The following is a 23,753-nucleotide window of genomic DNA, read 5'->3' as shown; positions in this document are numbered from 1 at the left end:
AGTGATAAAAAAATTTTATATGATTTTTAATGATAGTTTGAATTTTGACAGTATTAACTTTGTCGTAATAATTGCTAATAATTTGCGATTAAATTTCACGAGGTATCGTAATGAAAATGTTTAAAAAAATTTTCACTTTCAAATCTTGATATAAACTTAACAAGTTCACCGCATCGTATTTAATTATCTACATATATAATCTTCTTGGATAATAAAAATTCAGAATCAACGAGCCATCGATGGAGCGTTATGAAAGGGCTAAATATAAATCAAGGATTTACAAGCCAAGGATTGAAGAGAAAGTCTTTTTGCCACACGTGAGAAAATTTATAATTTAAGAAAATACTAGTTATTATCGATCAAAAGTACGGGAATTGTCTCAAATGTACATTTTTTTCTCCTACATTTTTTTTCCAATTAAATAATGGATATGTAATTCCATTGCATTTGAAATATTACACCAAAAGTGTGAACGGAATTACATTTGTGGCGTTCTAGAAAGGTAAGAGATAATCGAAGCGTAACGCCCGCTTCAGTTCATGAACTAAGTCATGATTTCAATGTAAATGTCAGCACGTGTATAATGTTACATAATTGTGTATAAAAAATTATAGCATATAAACATTTTTCCATTAGGTAGTTAATTAGTATTATCTGACAGGTCGTTTTCATTGAGATGTTTTTCAATTTGATTCTTAGAGGCGATCTTAGCTTTCTATTTCAATGTTACTGGTTTCATTATCTTTGTTTAGTTTGACGTTTGAAAATAGTATCATTATAAAAAATATAATAATCATTATAAATATTCCTGAAATTTTAATTGTTTATAAAATATATGCAAAAAGAATTATCGTATTTTTTATCTAAATATATTTTACCTTGCCCGCAAGAGATTCTCCCTTTCTCATAAATTATATGTAACTCTCTCTTCCAAAGATAATTAAAAATTTTATAATATTTCATAATATTTATATAATTTATATAATTTCATAATATTTATATAATATTTGCTACGTCATATAAATCGCGAATCTACTTATTACGCTATACCATTTACTTACACGTAAATGGAATTGCTAAAATTTACATCTTATAAAGTACTTTCAAAACATTTTATCAAGAAAAGTGAATAAAAGACAAAGGATTAATCAGATTATTCTTATTTTATGTTATTTGTAATATTATATATTTGTTGGTACAATTATTATTATTTTATTTTCAAAAGATACTAAGAATTTTTTGTTCTTTATGCAGTAACGGCTAAATTACATAATTTTTATTTTAAATCTCGCTAACAACTGACATAATTTGGGAAATTAAAGTTGACATAATATCTTTTTATTAGTAAAAAAAAATGTTTAAATATAATTTGTTACTTGAGCTACAAGTTTTTTAGCTTTTAATTGCTAGTTTTTAATTCGTTAAAATTAATATTTTAGCTGCTATTAAAAAAACATCATGTAAATCTTGCTTAAATGTGTAATAATAAATCCTTCGATATATAATAATATGTATGTAGAAGAAATTTCTGCTCAAGAAGAAGCTTCTGCTCTCAGACGTGATGCACGCATTTTTCTAAAATATGCTAATTTTCTTTTGTTTCTAGCGGCGTTCGCCTTCGCCTCGTTAGCAGCAGCATTGGCTTTGGCTGCTGCGCGATTCGTATTTACAAGATCTTGCCGAGCATTTTGCAATTGATTTGATAGTTCCTCTACTCGCCTCTTGGCTGCATCCAGCAACTGCTCTTTTTCTCGCAATGATCTCTGTGCCCCATTTGCAACTGCCTGCGCATTTGCCGCATTCGATTTGGCTGTATGCACTGCGTTCATTAGTGTTCTCAGCTACAGTTTTAAAAAATTGTTAGCATATCGAATTCAACACAGAATCAATGCTTTAGATAGAGCATAATCATAACATTTTATAAATTTGTATTAGGTGTTGGAATTAATTCGTAGCGTTTTACAAGTGATGGGAAGTACTTTCATTAATGTATTTTTTAATGCTCATGTGAAATAAATAACATTCTTTCATTAAAAACGCTACGAATTAATTCCAACACCTAATACAATTATGTTTTTAATTAAATAGGTTGCTAAAATTTATAAACTAATATGTATTAATATTAGAGTTAGTATTAAGCTGACGATTTCCAGATAATGACCGATATAGTCAGTTATATATTTTATCAGTTTCATCAAGCATTATATAGCAAATATTATTCACCAAGATAAATGAATGATCATGTTAAATATATAAAGAAATTAAGAAAATTAAGGCAAAGAATCTGAAGAATTAAATAAGGCCAAAAAGTGTCAAAATTCGAATACAAAGACTATTTAAATACACTTAAGTAATTTAAATTGAAAATGAAGTGCAAAATGTCATCGTTCATACTAATATTACATATTATTTGCATTTAATTTGTATCGTGATTTATATACCTTTATATATCTTGATTTTTACCTATTATGTACCTGCTCTTGTGACTGCCGCGCCGCTTGCACTGCGACATTGGCATTAGCCTGCGCTTGTTGCAAAGAAGATGTTTCTTCTTGAACCACCGATCTTGCTTCCTTCACTTCCTCTCGCAGCTGTTCGACTATCGCTTCCTTGCCCGATAAGACCGCCTCGGCGGCTTTCGCAGCTTGAACCGCCTTCTCTGCCAGTTGAGCCTTTACCTATTACGTATACACGTAGCGTATTTCCTTAACAAAATACCGATCTTAACACACTTGCACGAATGTAATTAATAACACAGATCGCTCGCGTGCCGCTAATTCTACAGCATTTTTATGCGCAAAGTTTTATCAGATAATATCTATACTGGTATAGATCTGACGGAATTAAAGAAAAAATTAGAAGAAGTATTATTCTCTTAATTTGTTAATTTGTTAATTGTCCCATATATAAAAAAAAGTCAGACAAGCAAAATGTGTTGTAAATAAAATATTTTGAAGTCACCTTAAAACTTGTTGTTAAATATAAAATTTAAATAAATAAAGGCTCCTCAATAAACAACACAAATATGATAAAACAAAGGAAAAGTCGATGTGAGCCAACACAAATTATTTGTGTGTAAATATATATTATAATTTAATTAAATATAGACGAACATTTCTGATATTGGGTCCTCTTTAGTATAATTGAATATGATGATAGCAGTCCATAGTGTTGCAAAATTAAGTTGTATAATATTATGATCTGATTATTATCTTTTGATTCCAGCCATTTTATTTTATTTAACATGCGTTTTCTCCCTGCTACGTGCAATCTATGTAACGAATAGTTCTGAGAATGGAAAAATTCATTGTATATGTTGAATGGTAATTTATTAATTATGTTTCTAGTAAATTGATTTATATTATATTTGAGTCGTCTATAATGATAGAAAGTATTAGATATTTTAAGATTGAGTAATTTGACAGCAAACTTATTTCTACTCATTTCTGCTGATAATTTACATTTTTGATGTGATACTTTATAATCACCGAATTGATAAAATTGAAACGGAAATATTATTGCACAGTACACGAAGAGATTTCACACAACAATAACGCAATTTCCAATATTAATAATACACTTTCTAAAAATAATTTTGAAAAGTCAGTTGAATTACTTAATAATTATGTGGAATTGAAGTGGAATTGAATCCGTCTAAATATTATCAAATCAAATTTGTATTTAGAATATTCAACAATAATTGGTTTATAAATCTTTCTAGTGTAAGTTTTCCGGCAAAAATCCAAAATTTATTACAACTTAGGTGAAAATTTCTGTCTCTTCCCTGCAACATGGAATTTATCACGTTAGAGTTTATTAAACATATAGAAAATAATTTATCAAAGCTAAAGATTAACAATGTAAATACACTCAAAACAAGTTTTATTCATACTTACAAAATATTAAAAATGTAAGATTGAATGAAATCAGAACAGATGATGAGATATTAGATTTTTTAGCAGTGGCCGAACAATTTACTAAAGACAATCCACAAATTTTATTATCGCGTGCAGATAAGGGAAATGTGATAGTTGCTATCGATAAATCAGAATATATAAAAAAAATGGAAATTTTATTAAATGACATGGATATACTATCTTAAAGCCCAGTCAACAAAGTATTGAGAGATTTAAAAACATTGTTAAAGACATGGAAGCGGCAAGAATTCGTGATTGATCAAACAATTTTCTTAATTCATCTAATGCAACATTATTGAGAACGATTGTTCTAAAATCCACTAGAAAGGTAATCCATTACATATTATTGTTTCTTCCATAGGAAGTCCATTGCATAATCTAGCAGTTTTTTTTTACAGATTTTGGATGCTTGTAAGAAGGAATTAATAGGACATGTAAAAAATAGCTTCCAATTAACTAATAAATTATCTCAAATAAATTTATCGGATAACTCCATCCTTGTCTCACTCGACGTAGTATCTCTTTTCATCAACGTTCCGGTAGATCTAATCATTGAGAGTAGAAAAAAGGTAGTTAAATATAGAAAATAATATTAATATACCAAAAAATGAATTTATTGACGCGATAAGATTAGTGTTTGACTCTATGTATTTTACTTTTAATAATAAATTCTATAAATAATCTTTTGGAGTATGGGATACCCATGGAATCTCCATATCCCCCGTAGCAACTAATACGGTTATGCAAGATTTGAAAAAGATTTAATGAATTAAAATTTATCCTAGATTTTTATTACAGATATGTGGATGATATCGCTCTATCTACTCAAGAACAGAATATTGATATTTTACTAAATACATTTAATGAATATCATTTCAAATTCAATTTTATAATAGAGGTGGGGAATGATAAATTAAATTTCTTAGATTTGATCTTAATAAAAAATGATAATAAATTAATACGACTGGTATTAAAAACATTTTTGAGTAGATATTTAAACTTTTTTTCATGCCATCCGTTATGCCATGAAATAAGAACAATCATTAACTTAATTGACAGAGTATTATTATTATCACATCCTATGTTCCATAATAAAAATATTGAATTCATTATTAAAGTATTATTAAGAAATGAACTCGTTGAATGTAATTTTCAAGAATATTAAAAAATGGTTAATTTCCAAGTTCAAACAATTTGATAATTTAATAGTAATTCGAACAAGAATAAATAAAACAGATCTAACAGGGGAAAAGTTTAATTTTTTCACAATAGCTTATGTATCGTACATTTCGGACAAATTTAAAAGATTCTTCAGAGATAATCAATGTATACAATTGGTTTATACAAGTATCAATACATTAAGCTCCTTCATAAAAAAGATAAATTATCAACTTATTCTTCTAATGTATTTAATGATCTAATGTAGTTAATTGTCAGAAGTGTAACGCATCCTACGTGTGACAAACAAAAAGATTGTTAAAGACAAGAATTAGCGAACATCAAAACACATTAATAGAAATACCACAATACGGTTGATTATCACAGAATATAGGATTGAACAAAACCATGTTTGATTGGAATAACATAATGATACTAGATGAGAAAAGAAGTTACAATAAAAGAGTAATTTCAGAAGCTATTTTTATCAAAAAACAAAAAATAGATTAAATGTGCAAAACGATATTAACTTATTGAATCCATTGTATTGTGATTTGGTCGTGAAAGATTGAAGATTTCATGTTTTAAAAATTTAAGTATTTATGTTACCAGAACTTTGTTTATTGGAATATTCTCACACTTTTATCTCATTGTGAATTGACCTCTCACTTAGTAATGATACCTCTCTCATCTCTGTAGTCATCATATTTATAACAGATCATCGTTAATCTGAATCCGTGTAAGGTTTTTATCAAATTTGATTTATAATAACTTTTAATTTGATTACATTAACTGTCTTTTTAGTAAAATATTTCTAACATGTACGGTTTGTTTTATTCGGTAAAATACAACAGACGCCTTAGAAGATTTCAAACATTGACATAGTTTAACGATGATCTGACAACTCGAATATTATACAACTTAATTTTGCAGCACTATAGATTGCTATCATCATGTTCAGTTACACTGAAGAGGACCTAATACCAGGATTAAAACGTTCGACTATATTCAATTAAATTATAATGTATATTTACACATAAATAACTTGTATTGGTTTCACATCGGGTTTTTCTTTATTACATCATATTTGTTAAATGTTTAAGCAAAATACATTTTCAAAAAACATAATTAAGTACCTGACGAGCTGCTTGTTGACCAGCGATATTCTGCGCTTCGGACGCGGCTTTCGCTTCCTGCGCCGCTTTCTGCGCGATGTTACTTGTTTTTTCAGCTTTCTTCTGTAAAGTATTTGGTAAAACGCGACAATTAGCGCCTTCAGTATGATACATATTTCTTTGATTCTGTAATTGTTAAAAAAAAGAATACTATTATCTAATCAACATGTCTTCTGTCACTACTTTAAGCGTAAATGCATTTTTATTGTAATTCTTCTATTCTATTGAATACTAATTGTTCTATTATTTTTATTATAATTATATTACTATAAAATAGAAAATAAAAAAGAAAGAGAAAAAATTTTTTTGAATTTGATAACATTTTTTAATTAATAATTCATAAATCAATACACATTAATTGTAAAACAAGCGATTAATTGTAAATCATTACATATGCGTTTCATTCAATGTGAAATACAAACACGAACGCTAAACTGACAAAAATTAAAATGGCTATATGTATTTACAAATGGCTATACGTATGCATTTTTATTATAATTAAAAAATTAAGAATAAAATATTTTCATAAATGAATTTAACTATAATGATTAAATACATACATGTTGCTTTTTAAATAGAAAACGAAAATACTAAGATTCAATTTCAAATTGTACATTTCCCTAATGTCAGATACTGTAAACAATAATACTATTATATTATTGATAAGTTAAAAATATTGAAATTTGACTGTTATTAATAACTTCTAGCAAATAAAAATGCATTAAAACTTACTGCATTGATTGGGATTTTACGAACTCGTCCACAATCGGATATTCCAAATATCAATATGACTGGAAAACGGCATTTTGGTTAGAATAGAAAAATGTCACTTATTTTTTAAAATATATAAAATTATATCAATAATTATTCATATAATCCGCACTTACTGATGTAAAGAATATAGAAAGTATTCATTATGATGAATGAATGCACGTCGTACTCATCAAAAAATCATAATAAACCATATAAATTCGCACCGTATGTTTTAATTTGATGATAAAAACAGATGAATGGTTTTAGTGCTTTTTAAAATGTAATCTGATGATATTGTTACGTGAAGTTATGTATTATTCTGCGATTTATTTAGGGTGTGTCTGCTATACACTTACAGCGCGTGTATGTGAAAGAAGACAAGTGAGATAATGCGCATAACGGCAATTCACAGCAATCAATTAGCCAATCAATTTGGATCCTAAATTTTGATAAAATAATTCAGTATAATTATAAAATGTTTCAAAAATTATATATTATATTTTTTGTAAGATATGATCACATGCTTGGTCGATATTTTTAAGTAAAGACTAAGAGAAAATTCATCCGAATTGTACTCTTTTTATTTTTATGTAATCGACACTTCCTTAATTCTACAGAGAAGAATCGCACGGATAGAAATCGATATATAATCACGCAATCCATTCGTAAGTAAATACATAAGATTTTATGCAATTTTACAATCATTGTATAAAATTATAAGAAAAAAAGTCCAAATTTTTTAAAATTTTCGGAAAGAAGACACACATATATGATATTTTTCTTGATCGCAGTAGAATTACGTATATGTACCTAGAGAGAGTAGAAAAATAAAGTAGAAAAATAAGCAACTAAATTTCTTTTATAATGCATAACATTTCGCTCTGTTTTTGATATGAATGATGTTTTTGAAATCTTAACAAAGTAACATTAAGTATTATTCTTGTTCAACTAATTTGTTGTATAAATGTACATTACAATAATATATATATGATGAATACATATCTTGTATTCAATAGATATCATAAAATAGATATTGTATGTATAATTTGATCTTGTTTTTTTCAACATTTTTATTTGTAAATTTTATTTACATTTTTATTTGTTTTTATTATACGTGCAATGTTAATGACAATTGTTTATTTTTACAAATTTATTTCAATTTTACTTAAAACGTTGCTATATTATGAATAACTTTATAAGCCTTCTATTAATTCATATTAATGATATCAAAGTTGCTTTTTAATTGTAATTCTATTAATTTCAATAAATAATATAATATTTGCTATGATAATTAAAAGAAAATTAATTAATTAAAAATTTAAAATTTGTCTTGTGGATCAATGAAAAAATACTACATAGGGGAGAGACAAAGAGAAAGAGAGAAGAAAGAGAGAGAGAGAGAGAGAGAGAGAGAGAGAGAGAGAGAGAGAGAGAGAGAGAGAGAGAGAGACTAAGTGAGAGTAAGGAGAAAAAGAGAAAGGAAAGAGACGAGGGAGAGAGGGGAAGAGAAAGACAAACGGAAAATGAAAAATTATAGGCGGAAAAGAACATTAGCAGGGAGCTATTTTGAACGTCTGCAATCCCTTCCGTGGCTATAGATTGGCTGGATTAGACAGGACTATAAGAGCTCCGATGAACGAGTAACTGGTATCAGTTCTCGACTCTTTCTTTGAGCAAGGACAGCTCCTATTCTCTAAGCGCTTGGCTATACGACTGTTAAGTAAGTATAGAAATTCCTTACTACTAATTTCAAGAAATCTCTCCTGTGTGTTTGTGATTAGCTCGGAAATAACATAAAAGCCAAAATAAATATTGATGCAAAAGTAATTTTTTTTAAATGAAAAATTTTTTTTGTCCAAAATTAAAATAGTTCAACGTAAATAGAGAATTAAAAATTTAAATATAGTTAAGATTTTCGAAATTTAAACGTAGTTAATAACGTAAGAAATGATCTTTTCGTATTTAATTTTGAATTTTTAAGCGCAGTGTTATTTGATAAAATATACAGTTTTCTTAATTTTTAAATATAATGAATAATGCTTAATGTTAGTTTTTAATAAAAGTTTATTTTAAATTCTTTATATAATATTTCATAATCAAGAAACTTTATAAAACTTACTAATCAAAGTATTAATAATTAAAATATCAACGTCTAACGAAAATAATTATAATTTCGATGCAATATTTATAATTAAACATTCGGCGCGTTTACACATAAATATATCTTATCTACGTGAAAACTATCTTTTCTTATATCCGTAAACTGCATTCCATCTCTAATTCGATTCGAAAAGTGTATGGGATTTAACACATTTTTTTAAATTTTGATGAATATATTTTCGTGACATAATTGTTTCATTTTTCTTACATTAATATTTATCTTCTTATATTTTTTATACTTTCTCTATGTCCATTCTTTTTTTTATAATTTCATATATAATAAATAAGCTTTAATTTTTAATAAAAGTACTCTGGTTTCTCTTCAGAACACGAATAAATCTTTCGCTTTTTTTTTTTAATAAAAGTAGTTGGAATTAGGTAAAATTTTGCTTTTTTGTTTGATAAATTACGAGTGAAACATAATTTTTTATTTATATCTTTAAAAATTTTGTATATTACTTCATATAAGTACTATTTATTCAGACATATTACATATACACTATATATTCAGATATATATTTTGTTACTTATTATCAAATTTAAAACATGCAGATAAATGTAGAACTTAGTCGTTGTGTGGGAGTATGGATGTGGGTGTGGGTGTGAGTGTGAGTGTGTGTGTGTGTGTGTGTGTGTGTGTGTGTGTGTGTGTGTGTGTGTGTATTCCTGCATGAAAGAGAGAAAGAGAAAGAGAAACAATTCGTAAAAAAGTTATAGTCTTTCTTTTAAAAAATAAAGTTCTTTTTAACGCTTTAATTTCGCATACTTGATACTATGCTATTGAGATGCATAGATTTTTAATTTATGCAAAAATGTGTCGATCTTCGTAATACAGAAATGTATACTTTGCTACAAGGACGAAAGAATAAAAAAATGATAGCATTGACATAGATACACGCAAATATGTGCGCACTCATAATTTCTAGAAAGAGAGAGAGAGAGAGAGAGAGAGAGAGAGAGAGAGAGAGCTCACTGAATCAAACTTTTAAAAGTATAATTTAATTGTATATCCGTGAATATTTTTGTAATATCTTTAAATTTATATTGACAAACATAAGACATATAAAATTCATTTATGCATAATCTATATACGTATGTGTTTGTAATTGGATTTTAAGTTACATATAATTAGAATAAATTTAAATTCTTATCCATTGGTTACCAACAGCTTCAATTATAATTCTGTGCCCTGTGGTTATATACATTTGCATTGATAGACTTGGATCTTATGTGAGATAAGTGGTACAAGTGACGTATACGAGCGCTTTTCAGAGCGAGACGAAACCGGGTATATGATTTTAAGCGATGGCGATGCATAGTTGCGACACTTGGAAAGGTGGTATATGCGTCACAAGTAGTACAATATACGAATTCGAGTCTTGTTCGAAGTTGTTGCTCGTTCAATTATTATATTATACAACAAGCGCAAATGCGCTTTGTACTGACTTAGACTAATCGATTTCAGTATATGCAATTACGTCCTTTGACATAAAAAGAAATTAAGATAAAAAAATTAATTTTTTTTGTATTTTATCTTGTCGATTGATAACTGTTACATAATTACACGATCATATAAATCTTAATTATTAAAAGGACTATTACTAATGAGAGATAAGTAAAAGTTAGAATATTTATAAATTAATTTAATACTTGTTCCGCAAATATATTAAAAATATTTCTAAAAAGGCATATTTACAAAGTGAATTGTTGGCGATCACTTTTACGGTTTTTATGTATCGCTTTCTCCGATCATTCGATCTATTCAGCACTTTGCGGCGCGTTCAATTATTATATAACATTGAATACCGTATCATTGTCACGAATGGTCCTCTTTTTTTTCATGTCTAAATCGATTCGAAGCAACCAATCAAGCTTATCGTGCAATCATGCACGTCGTTGACAAAACTCGGAAGAAATTTTCATTGTCAAAAAACAAGTATTACAAAGAAAAACCAATTACGAAACCAGACCAACATAAACAGTATCTGAACGCGCCGCCGCGTTTTGTGATTTCTAAAAATTGATATAGTATAATTATATTTTATTTTTGAGGAAAAAAAGATAAATTTCTTTTAAAGAAATAATTATCTTTTATTAAATAAAAATATTTGTAAAATTGAATACTTACATAAAATTTGTTTAAAAACAGTTTTAAAAGTGCCAATTTTTGCTCCTAGAATAGCAAGTAAAAACGTATGCTTTTTTTTTAGTTCATGTGTGTTGCAGAATCTGATACTAACCTTAAAAAAATTTTGATTTGTGGTCTACTTGCTACAAATATAGAATCTTCTATTCTAGATGTTTTATTCTAGATTAATTCATGATTATTCTTTAACCAAATATATTTTTTTAAAAAAAATTTTATTCAAATTTAGAGGTAGCAGAAAGAATATTTTTAATTATTCCGGTTAAATAGTTTCATGTGAAAAAAGTTTTAGTAAATCAAAATTAATAAAAAGTTATTTAAAATAATCACAAAAAGATCAAGAAAAATCATTAAATATAAAAATTTTTTTAATTGAAAATGAAATATAAGAACATAGATTTTGATCAATATTAATTGATAATTTCGCAACTATTAAAATAAAAAAAATATTATGTTTTTATAGTAATTATATTTTTTAGTAATTTAATAATATATTTCATTTATTGTAAAAAAAAAACATATATGTAAATCTGTTTATAATGTATAACTCCTCTTCTTTATACACATGATTATATTAAATTAATATCAATATGTTATTATTAATTAATATTATTTTTTATTATATTTTATATGTCATAAAGAAATATTTTTTGTTAAGAGACACATTTTTTCTTTTGCTTTGGGCGTCGAAATATTTAATCTCTGCTTTTGTAATATGCTTCCACATTAGAAAAATCAGTAAAACAGACGACTTTATGATTGTATTAATAGATTCATATGCTTTTAACTTTTTACTTTTCTAACAAATTAAAATTCATTTAAGGTCAGCATCAGATTCAAAAATAACTGCAAAAATATACCGTTTTAACTTGCTTTCAGGGGCAAAAATTGACATTTTTTTAACAACCTTTCCTTTTTACGTACATTTCCTGATAAAAATAAAAATCGGAGCGTAAATGAGATGTAATGGAAGAGTAACAGAAGCTTAAACAAACTTTTAGGAGGCGAAAATTAAAACATCAAAATATAAAGGAAGTGTAAATGCTTCTTTTACATTTCATTGTTCCAATTTTCGTCTTCTAAAAGTTTCGTTTACGCTTCTGTTACTTTCCCATTACATTCAACTTGCGCTCTGATTTTTATTTTCATCAGGGTTTGTAGTTATGCGCACGCATGACTGGTTTTAAATTAGATCTGTTGATCTCTTGATTTCTTTTACATACAATGTCTCATAATATTTGTAATTGAAACTTGATTTCGAATCGTGGTTGATCAAGTTAACAATCTCGTAATATACGTGAGATAAAATGGTACTAACAGATAGTTTTGCTGGTCTACAAGCAAAAAGTTAAAATTATTTGTGAATTATTTAAGTATCGTTACAGCAATAGATTAAATAACAATTCTACTTTCGTAGTCGTAACAAAAGCAATTTAACAATGTAACATAAAAGCAATATAAAACAAAGTCACACAAAAGTGCTTGTAATGTTTACGTTACATAGGAAATAATATATGTTGCAAAAACGAAATCCATTTATTTGCGTTATATAAACTAATTTAAAAGACTTCAATGTTAAATACATTAAATACATTAAATAACTATAATGGTAAATAAAATTGAACATAATTGTATCATATATATATTATACTTATTCTTTTTAAAGAAAAATTAATAAAAATTATTGTGAATTTAATTCTTTTTTGTTCTTTTACAGATATTAATCACGATAAAAATTTAACGTTGCAACATGAAGATTCTATTGATATTTTTGGCTTACGTGACTCTTGTATACTGCGCCAAAGCTAAAAAACAAATTCTTGATCAAGAAGTGGTCGACGGTTACGAATTTCGGTATACACCAGATGCATCTGATTTAGGCTTGATTGAATCAAATTCTCATTATGTCGAAGCTGCGCCCGTCCTAGCAGTCGCTGCGAGTGGTCATCGTTCGAGTCATCTCGTGCAACCTGGTTACAGTGTGGGTGGCCCTTTGGCCAGTATAGCTAGAGGTTAGATATGATTTTTTATGTCAACTGATCAATTATTGCCTTTTCTCGTTGTGATAAAAACTGTAAATAATAATAAAAAAAACATAAGCATAAAAAAAGAACTTTTTTTAAATTTTAGATATATATGTGTCTTGATTGCAGGAGCTGCTGACCAGGCTAAAACACAATTGAATCAGCAACCATCGGCTGCTGGACAGGCAGCATATGTAGCCAAGAACACTCTGGCTCAAGCTGCGGCACAATCCGCAGCGACAGCCGCTGCAGCTTTGGCTGGCAAACAAATTATTGTGATGGGTCTAGAACAACAATCAAGGGATGCATATGTTGCAGTGGATGGTGAAAAGCAACAATTGCAACAAGCTCAACGGGCAGCCGCGGCAGCAAAAAATGCAGCGCAACAGGCGATGCACCAAGTGCAGGTGATTACCACGGCGTTGAACGCTGCTCAGGCAACTGCCGAACATGCTACACAAGCTGCATCTGAGGCTGCAGCCGAATTGGCGGCGCAAACGACGATGGTGGGCCAGGCTAAGGCACGTGCTGAAACGATCGCCGAACAGCTCGCAGCAGCACGTTTGGACTTCGAGACGACACAGGCAGCAGCGCAAAAAGCCGCCAACGCTGCTCAAACTGCACAAAGCAATGCCGCTGCCGCAGCCGCACATGCGGCTCAAACCGCAGCTGCGACTGCAGCAGCAAATCACCAAGCCTCTTTGCACGATGACGAGTCATTCGGTTTAGTGAACGCCCTACCTCTAGATGCCTACGATTATAAGAGTTTTCATCTTTGAAAGAGATAGATAGAGAGAGAGAAGGGAGAGGGAGAGAAAAAAGGAAAGGAAAGGGGAGGAAGAGAGGGGAGAGAGAGAGAGAGAGAGAGAGAGAGAGAGAGAGAGAAAGAGAGAGAGAGACTCGATCATGACTCACAAACCACGTTCATGTTTTCTCCCTTCGCAAGAATACTTGCCCGGCAACACAGAGCGAAATAGCGCTCTGGCCATTTTTTTTCTATTCTATGAGACTCGACGACTATACGTCACTACGTTGACGTGCCAGATTGCACAATAAAATATTGTTGCCATTCTGAACACTTTCTTTGTATGTATTTTTATTCTCTTCCTTTCTCCAAAAAAAATATCTAATTTCATTCTTCGGTCGCTTTGATTTTCTAATGATTATAATCATATACAACAATTATCTAACAAATTTAAAGGTAATTCTTTTATATATATTAAATCGCACACAAATGTTTGTAGATCAGTTATTTAATGTTGACAATGAATGAGCTTTGGTAAATTAAGTAAGTATCAGTACAAACTTACCTATTTAAAAGGATAAAAAAGGTGCTAAGAATACAAGTTCCTCAAAAAAAGCTTTATAAAATTAAAAAATAAAATCTAAGTTACTATTTTTATTAATTTATATATAATGAGATCTAAGTGATACGTATTTTTGTAATGTTGCAAAATCGCATTAGTGATTCAAATAATATGCATTAATTTTACAAAATGTATTACTTTTTTAAAAATTTACTTTTCTAAAAAAAGTAAAAAAAGGTGTCAATTATAAGTATATGTCAAATAAAAAACTGTTGTATCAAATTAAAAATTAAATCTTAAATTGTAATAACTTTATTTAAAAAATATTCCTTATTATTCCTCGAAAAATACAGATGATCATCGTCTCGACATTTTTACATCTTCACTATTTTTATTGAATATCTTCTTATCCCAACCCAAGCAATGGGACAACTTTAATTCTCCGTCAAAAATTATTACTCTTTGAAAAAAACTATTGTTAATAAAAATATAATCTAAATGGTATCAATTACCAATATATATTAGTTATCAATATTACTAGTAGTATCTGCTATCTTTAATTTTTATACAATGAAAGTATATTTTATATATATATTAAGTATATATATTTTTGTATTTCTATTGAAGAATTTTTCAATCTTTTAATTCTTCTTAAAAGAAATTATTATATCACAATTTACAGATTTTCATTACCATCTCTTTAATAGAATGCCTGATTGAGCATCGAATTATTAAATTGCTTGTCAATTTAATTTTTGATATTATTAAAATAGTTCAATTGCATTTCTAAGTCTGAAAAACCAATTCGGCGCGCAGTTCAAATGACTACATATGCAGTATATAAATTCACATAGAAATTATTTAAGTATCTAAGATTCAGCTTCGACTGTTATAAGCTTTTAGGAGTTGTGTATTCACACAGCGGATCTTAATAAATTGTTTATCGTTATTACATCATGATTTATTCAGAGACACTTTTTCTTCCAACTAATGTAGTAGTTATTTAATTCTCCTTTGAAACATTATTATATCGCAAAATTGCGTTACTGTACTCCGGAATCTCCAGATTCTTTTCCAGAGAATACTCCAGAGATTCCGAAGTATGGTAACGCAATTTTGTGATATAATATTTTGGTTATCAGTGAGTACACGAGTCTCATACATGTGCGCATGTTTCGTGCGTATCGATGTATAGTCAAGCGATAGCAAAAAAAAAACTAAAACGTTAATATATACATAAAATATGTATATATTTTTTTATATTCATAATTTGTAGATGTAGGCGAGACACGCTTGATAAGACTCGCACTACATCAATTTTTCGAGGTTACGACTTTATCAGCAGTGTTGATAATGTGATACGTAGTTCGCATTGTTCTGTAAAATTGAAGTTGATGTCGCTAGTGCACGGGAGCTTCAAAGTTCAAAGTGTCTCACGAAAAAGGCAAAGATGACCACTCAGGTTTCTCTTTGCTTCAGGCATTATTGAGATTGACGTAAAACAAGAATAATGACACAAATAGCGTTGATAATGTGTTTCCCAAATGCACTTCTGATTTTTGGCGGAGTATCGAAAATGCAAAATGCAGAGAATGCCTGTGTTCAACATTGTTTTTGAACGCATCCGACTATGCACCGCTGTAGCACCTCTTGCATTAGAGCATTCTTACTCCAAAACTTCCAATATCCTGGTTGAACTATAAACGTGAACAAAACCGATATTCATAGTCGATTCTTATATTTAAGATCTTTAAATACGCTCATCATGAAGAAAGGGTGCAGTTGGAGTGACGACCGAACTTCATTGATATTGATAAAACAGATTTTTAATTCCAAACAAAATATTTATCATATCAAGAAAACATTACTTACATTAAATAAAATATTACGTACATTAAGTAAATGATTAAGTTACGTTACGTACATTTTTACCTCTTTTAAATTAAATTTTACATATCGCATGAATCTGAGGTTATATGTACAATCAAATCGTATTTTTCCTGCCATTTCTCTTGTAAACTTCAAAATCATAATTTGAAGGTGATATAATATTCTTATAAATTATTCAAATATGGGAAAGTACTTTTTGTTTGGATGTATACTAAAATTCATTTTTATATGTGTGAAAAAATAATCTATGTAGTAACAGGTAATTTACAATTTTTTTTTAGATTTTTATACAGGTTTGTACTTTCCCAAAACTATTTGCGTTTTTTCTTTTATTCTGTATATAAGAGGATTATTTATTCTGTATATGAAAAGGATTTTTTATTCTGTATATAAGAGAAAACAAAATGGTCGGAAAAATACGGAATGATAGTTTCATCGGTAACTCAGTTCATATTACTTAAGATGGTCTTCAAATAAGACTAGACTATGAACATTGGTTATAAATCTAATAATGACGACGACGTATCTTAAAAGTTTTACATCGGGACTTTGCGTTAAGAGAAGTGCTATGTATTGAAATTAATTGCGCACAATTATCAATATTTTAGAAAAGATCAGAGTTTCTGCATCTGTTTTTTTGTAGATATACTTGTACAATTGTAAATTATAAATTTTATGCACGATTTCGTCATAATTTTATTCACGTTGTCCTATTGGGCGTTTTTATGTAAAAGAATTTTATGTAACAAAAAAAGAAAAATTAAAATTAAAAGATCATATGGATTTTAATTATATTCTCCAAACGTTTTTTAAACGTTTTTCATTTTATAAATAATATACGTCTTCAAGAAATAGCATTTAACTAGCTATACTGGATGTGTATGGGAGAAAATATGTTTATTATTCCACTAACATTGTTGCGATAAAATCGTATCTCATGTAGCACAGATCTTCAAGAGGCATTCTGAAGAACATCTTAAAAACGTTCCCAGCAAGATCTCTGGGATAAAGTGTGTATGGAATAAATTAATAGTATATGCTCAATCTTTTATTAACGTATTTAAAAAATATAGCATACCTGGCTACTAAATCCTATTCGTAATATATTATTTAAACGGAAATTTTTCACAAATTATAAACATACTAAAAAAATGTTTATTTATTTAGAACATTATACTATCTTTATACATATTATAAACGTACGTGAAATTCTATTACATGAATTATTTTTTAATTATGTATAAAATATGTTTCGTATTATATGTACATAATAAAATACATAGTAAAAATGACTATTATAAATATATATCACATTATCATATAAAACCGTTTATCCCATATACTATATGTATGTGCGTGCGCGTGTGTGTGCGTGTGCGCGCGTGCGCACCATATACCTATACCAATTATATACCATTCTTCCATTTAATGTTAATTTAAACGTGCAATTTAAACAATTCTGTTCTTATCGGGTAAGGAACATAAAGTCAGGCTCATTGTACACAAAAAAACTTAAGCAATAAGGAAATCAACATATTCGATTGGTTACTGCTTATATTATGGCCTTACGACCTCTCCTGTGATTGACCGTTCGCTTACTGCTTATATCTTATATCTCTCTGCCTTAAAGTTTTCTATATGTTTCTGGCTTAACACTTTCTATCTTTTAAATAAAATTGATATGTAAAAACGTAAATCTTTTTCTTTATTGATCTTAATAGTATCAAAATGTTACCTACGTTTTTTAATAATAACAGAAAAATATCTGAAGTTATTTTTTGAGTAATTGTAACTCAAAAATTATTTTTTAAAGTCAATAACTTGTAACTACCTACTTAAGAAAAAACAAATGTAAATGTAAGTAATTACTTTCACAAGTAACTTTCCCAACTCTGTTAAAATATGTAATTTTGTAATAAAAACGTCAAGATTTTGTTTTTTCGAAATATAGAATTTGTTTGCTTTTCCTTTATATTCTGACTTGTTTGTCATTAACATTTTATTTTAAAAAGAAGAATTGTAAGACAAAACTTCTTATGCTATTTTGTATATTACACCGAGTTGCATCAATCTCGTCACAATTCCAACAGTCGACAGCCTATGGTTTGTTCAAATTTATGTTTCATCATGTGCAATTAGTCGAGAACGATGTGTTCTTCTCTTAGGGTGATAATGGAAGGGGTTCAACTTCTTATATTACGCATGGTTTAGACTTTCTCTTTCCCTATGTGACATAATGTCTATATCTACCTAGCACGGTCTCACAGTGGAAACTGGTCCAGTTTCGTTCATATTCAAACTCAGTGCGGTCATGTCGGGAAATCGCAGTAATATTTCTATACTTCTATTCGCCACTATGGCAGCCCTCCATTCGGTGATTGTACAGGTAAGTCCTGGTTTTTATTCGGCAGAAAATTTTACTATGTAAAAAAATGCTTTTTATTACATGCACAGCTTATATGTTATGAATTATATTTAATGAACGAATTAGCCCTAAAATCTAATTAATATCTTCCTTGTATTATGTATTTTCTTAACATTTTAATAAAAATAATAAATAGTTATGATATGTATCATAAATGATAGTAACTGAATTGTATTATTTATGAGACACATTTTATCGAGAATTTATAAAATAAATATTTTATAAGAATTTGCTGAAATTGTTAAATTACATAATAAGCATTTTTTTTTAAAGAAGCATAAGTCTGTGACTTGTAAAAAATTGAATTGCCTCTCTTTCTCTCTCTCTCTCTCTCTCTCTCTCTCTCTCTCTCTCTCTCTCTTTCTTTACAAAAATAAATCATTAAATATATAAAGTAGATTGATATTTTTTCTGAAAAAACATGATTTAATTAATTTCAATAAATAATTAAAATCTTATAACAATAACATATTTATATTATACACGACATATATATGTGTGTGTGTGGCCACACACACACACACACACACACACACACACGCACACACCTTTTACACATGCACATTCTATGTACGTACACGTACACATTGCATTGTGCTACGTACTTATATTGTAAAATATATATTGATTCTGTCTGGAATTAAAGTCACATCGAATTTGTTTACAATACAATGACAATTACATGTTTGTAATACAATGACAATACAAAGAGATGGAATAAAGAAACGTCCTTGACTTTGAATAAATTGAGACAACATTGTTACACTCTGCTGAACTTGAAACTTTCTCTAAATTGTAAAAGCGAGTTATGATCTGGTGATTGAAAGAGATCACTTTTTCACAATATTATAAAAATATTTACGATGATCGATTACTTCGTTTAAAGAACTTATATTTTAAAAGCTTTTTGTTAAATATGTTTATAATAATATTTCTAGCAATCTATCTAATAAATGAACTTATTATAATGCTTTATTTTTCTAATGATATATTTGTCAATTTTTAGGGACGAATAATAGTAGATGATTATTATGACGCATATCAAAATTTTCAACCCGTAGTGGGATTTCGTCAACCTATTGTCGTAAAAGAAGAACCGAAGAAAGATCAAGACTTTAGCAAGATTCCTGGAATCCCTGGAATAGATTATCCTCTTTATCACACAGTACCACCTACAAGTTTTTCTTGCGCACATGTTCCAGTCGTACCAGGAATGTACGCAAACGTAGAAACTGGTTGTCAGGTATATGTTAATGATATTTATTTTTTTTTTTAATATTTCATGCTAATTGTTATTGATAACAGCTGTTACTAGTACTTTTATGAAAGTAATCAGAATGAATTATTTTAATATTCATTATGGATGAAAAATTTTCATTATGGATTACAAGAAAGAAATTATATAACGTAATAAGTTAAATTCGATTGAGCTAAATATCAATTAAGAACATGTATATAATTTAAATGTATTTGCAGCTTTGGAAAGTACAATACTGTTAATTATGAAACGAATGATACAAAAGTATATGTAGGAAACATTAAAAAAAGTATTACGAGGACTTCAACAGTGAAGGCAGAAAAGCACAGAAGTATAAGCGCGTTATTCAATAATGTATGATTGATTTCAGCAAAAAAAAAGCATTATCATATTTATATTCTATCCATATAAAATTGATATGGAAATTTAGATGTATAATCTCTATAAAAGTGATAACGAAATTCAACAAATGAAATAAGATTTAAAAAATACTAAAAATAATCCATCGGTACTCAAGGCCAATATCAATAATATACTTGTAAAACTGAAGTTCTTCATGCGGTATTACGCTTTCCGTGTCGTGTTTTGTCGTAGAAAACGATGGAGCTGCTCGGAAAGCAAGGTAAAATCATTCCAACGATTTAACCGCGCGCAACGTGAGCTGTGCGCGGACAAAGTAGAGCGGATTTATTATGTAAGAGAACGGACTGGTATTATTAAAACCTCAAGGCAACGCGGGAGATCGCGGTAAGAACCGATCTCGCTTTAGTGAAAGATATAACTCTGAGGGAGAACAATCTTGGCAAATTGTTATCGTAATTGAGCTTGATTCAGCCCCTCTCGGTCGGTGTCGAGATACGATGAATATAATTTTTTCTCCTTGTCTTTTCAACCACTTTCGTAATTTCAAAAAATATATCTTTTCTCATGATTTATTTACACTGAAAGAAAAGATTAGCTGAATATGGCATAGCATTTTTAATTGGCTGTAGCTAATTTTTGGTTGCAGCAACCAATTAAAAATGCTATGCCATCTAAACTGCAGCAGCTAATCTTTTCTTTCAGTGTATAATATTCGCGTTTGCGGAGTCACCCCAAAATATATATAACGTCGTATAAATATAGTAGTTTAAGATACCACTTATTCTTTCATGAACAATAAAGCGCAATGACATAAATGATGTTACGTGACTCAAATGCCTCGTCATGCATCGCAACTTGATTTCCAGAGCGCGCGCTAAACTTTCTTTTTCAAGAATGTCATTTGCTTCCTTTATATTTCCTTAAACCTGACGTCTTTCCTACCCGTTTCACGTCGTTCCTATTATTTTCAGTAAACTTGCACAACGAGTTTCGCATTTAATTTCTTAATTACGACATTTATGTAATAAAAAGCATTATATTAGTCTTATTTTAGTTTGCATCAGTGCGCGATTTTTATTATTCTATATTCTTTATATAGAAGTTCAGTTATTTAAAATGGCTCTTAAATAGAATTCTACATACGATTAATTATGTACCATTTAATTTTTGTGTACGTTTTTTATGTATATGTATATATATCCCAAGCAGAACAATAAGTCATTATGATAAATGATCAAAATAATGTCAAAATGACTCCAAAATGATCACTAAAAGTCATTTTTCAATCATTTCCAATTCATTTTAATGTCATGTTGACGTTATCGTGATTTGTTGTTCTGTTTATATAATATACAGGATGAATCAGAATCGTTGAACCAACTTTTTACTCTATGAGAAAATTATCGACTTCATACCTAATTGAATTATAACGTGCGCAGTCAATTATTTTCTGTATATGTAATATATAATATTATTACAGGCATATCACATTTGCCATGATGGACGTGAAGGGCATCAGGGTGCCTCTTTTTTATGCACCAATGGAACGCTTTTTAATCAAAACGAATTTGCATGCGACTGGTGGTACAATGTTAATTGCGCCGATGCACCATCTCTTTATAGGTACAGTTTCTTTTTTTCGAATAAGAACTCAACAGAGACGCGTCCACAAAATATGTGAAAACATTTTGTAATGATTTAATGAATTGTTAATTTATCAATATAATTTAATCTATGATATAAGTAACTTTACTTTAGTACTGATTTAATGCTACATTTGCAGGGTAAATGAAGATCCATTGAAGAATCCGTACGTACCACAGGAGACAAAAGACGCGATTCGAAAGAGATTGAAGATCGTCGTACTTTAAATGTGTGTAAAATTAGCTGTATAGCTGATTAATTTAACCTACATTATTTTTTCACACAAAATTTATTTATAATATTTGTTCGTGTGTCTCTTGTTAAGATTAGTAATAAAAAAACTAACGAATATACGAATATTAATTCTTCATTTACAATTAACAGTGTTAGTTGTTTCTCCATAGCGATTAATTTCCTAAATTTAATCCTCAATTTTCTACTAATTAACTCGTAAAAATTTACATTTCTGTCAAGAGCATTCAATTCATTACATTCGTCGAGAAATATGAAGGTGAGTATTAAGCTAGTGAAAGGCATAGAGAGAATATGAAATATACTAAGAGAAGTATTTCATGAGTGAAATTGGCATATGAAATTAATTAATGTCTTTTCTATTTTCCGTACAAATTCATTCTCTTTTTTTATATTTCCAGTTTCAATATGTAATTTTAATTTTATATAAAATATAACAATTCAATGAAAAGAATAAATTGACGCGATAGGATATACTGTCATAGTAAATAAAATTACTAAGATAATTAATAAGAGAAGCTAAAGCGCTAATATATATTTATGTTTATGAAAGGATTAATATAATAACTTTACTAGAGAAATTATAGTCAAATTATGAAACATCTGGTATATCGGGTAATCAAAATTGCTATAATGTTTTATTGCATTCACTTAGATATGATGTTAATATGCAATTTTAATGATTTAATTATCGCATCTTATAAAATCTTGGCAGAGACTTTCTGTCTTCCGCATTTATTTATACGACGTACTTCTAGTCAGTGATAGATTCGAAAGTCTTGATGCACACACATAAATATTCAATTGTCATTAATTACCTGGCGAGAAGGATGAAAGTCGTAGATACCGATCTAATACAATTATTGCTTTTAGAGAGAGTATCTATTGTTGATAAACTCAGTGAATATTCTCCTTTTTCCTTGTAAAAAAAAAGTAAATAATTACCAAAGGACACGGTCAAAATAGTAACCGCGAAAGAAACAGTATTAACATTAAAACTTATAAAACTTATAAAACTCGTTTTTAAATAACATATCTCTCCCTCACTCACATTTTGCCCACCTTTCCAAAGTATAATGAGTATGACATAAATCTTGACGTAAATCTTTTACGTATGTAATAATTTTGTTAATTTGTTTAGAATTATTAAATAAAATATAATTTTATATGTATGTATAAAGGCAGACGTACATTTGTGTGAATGTGTATGCAAGTTTTTATTAAATTATAACGGATATTACAAGTTTAATTAAAGCAATGTCATAAGTATATATTAATATA

At 28.6% G+C, this 23,753-nt stretch overlaps 3 protein-coding genes across 3 annotated transcripts in view; 2 read left to right on the top strand and 1 right to left on the bottom strand.

Annotated features, from left to right (window-relative positions):
- Positions 1–305: 305 nt before the first annotated feature.
- Positions 306–23,753, bottom strand: part of LOC105145160 (uncharacterized) — a 62,927-nt gene continuing 39,479 nt past the window's right edge. The window contains exons 4-6 of the mRNA XM_087405141.1: positions 6,212–6,313; positions 2,475–2,678; positions 306–1,841 (exon numbers count right to left, since the gene is read on the bottom strand). Of these exons, the coding sequence (XP_087261267.1) occupies positions 1,533–1,841; positions 2,475–2,678; positions 6,212–6,313 (615 nt within the window). The 3' untranslated portion in view covers positions 306–1,532. The remainder of the gene's footprint in view (positions 1,842–2,474; positions 2,679–6,211; positions 6,314–23,753) is intronic.
- Positions 8,623–14,409, top strand: LOC105145139 (uncharacterized). The gene is made up of 3 exons (XM_011054521.2): positions 8,623–8,723; positions 13,027–13,321; positions 13,463–14,409. The coding sequence occupies exons 2-3, from the start codon at positions 13,060–13,062 to the stop codon at positions 14,110–14,112; spliced, it is 912 nt and encodes a 303-aa protein (XP_011052823.2). The 5' UTR covers positions 8,623–8,723; positions 13,027–13,059; the 3' UTR covers positions 14,113–14,409.
- LOC105145138 (uncharacterized) lies at positions 18,423–22,573 on the top strand. The gene is made up of 4 exons (XM_011054520.2): positions 18,423–18,916; positions 19,962–20,198; positions 22,057–22,199; positions 22,360–22,573. Exons 1-4 carry the CDS (start codon positions 18,842–18,844, stop codon positions 22,445–22,447), a joined length of 543 nt encoding a protein of 180 aa, XP_011052822.1. The 5' UTR covers positions 18,423–18,841; the 3' UTR covers positions 22,448–22,573.

The sequence above is a fragment of the Acromyrmex echinatior genome, chromosome 4 (assembly GCF_024713525.1).
Source record: "Acromyrmex echinatior isolate Ae372 chromosome 4, ASM2471352v2, whole genome shotgun sequence".
Classification (NCBI taxonomy): domain Eukaryota; kingdom Metazoa; phylum Arthropoda; class Insecta; order Hymenoptera; family Formicidae; genus Acromyrmex; species Acromyrmex echinatior.
Note: the sequence above shows the minus strand (reverse complement) of the source record. Positions and strands in the feature narration are given on the sequence as shown.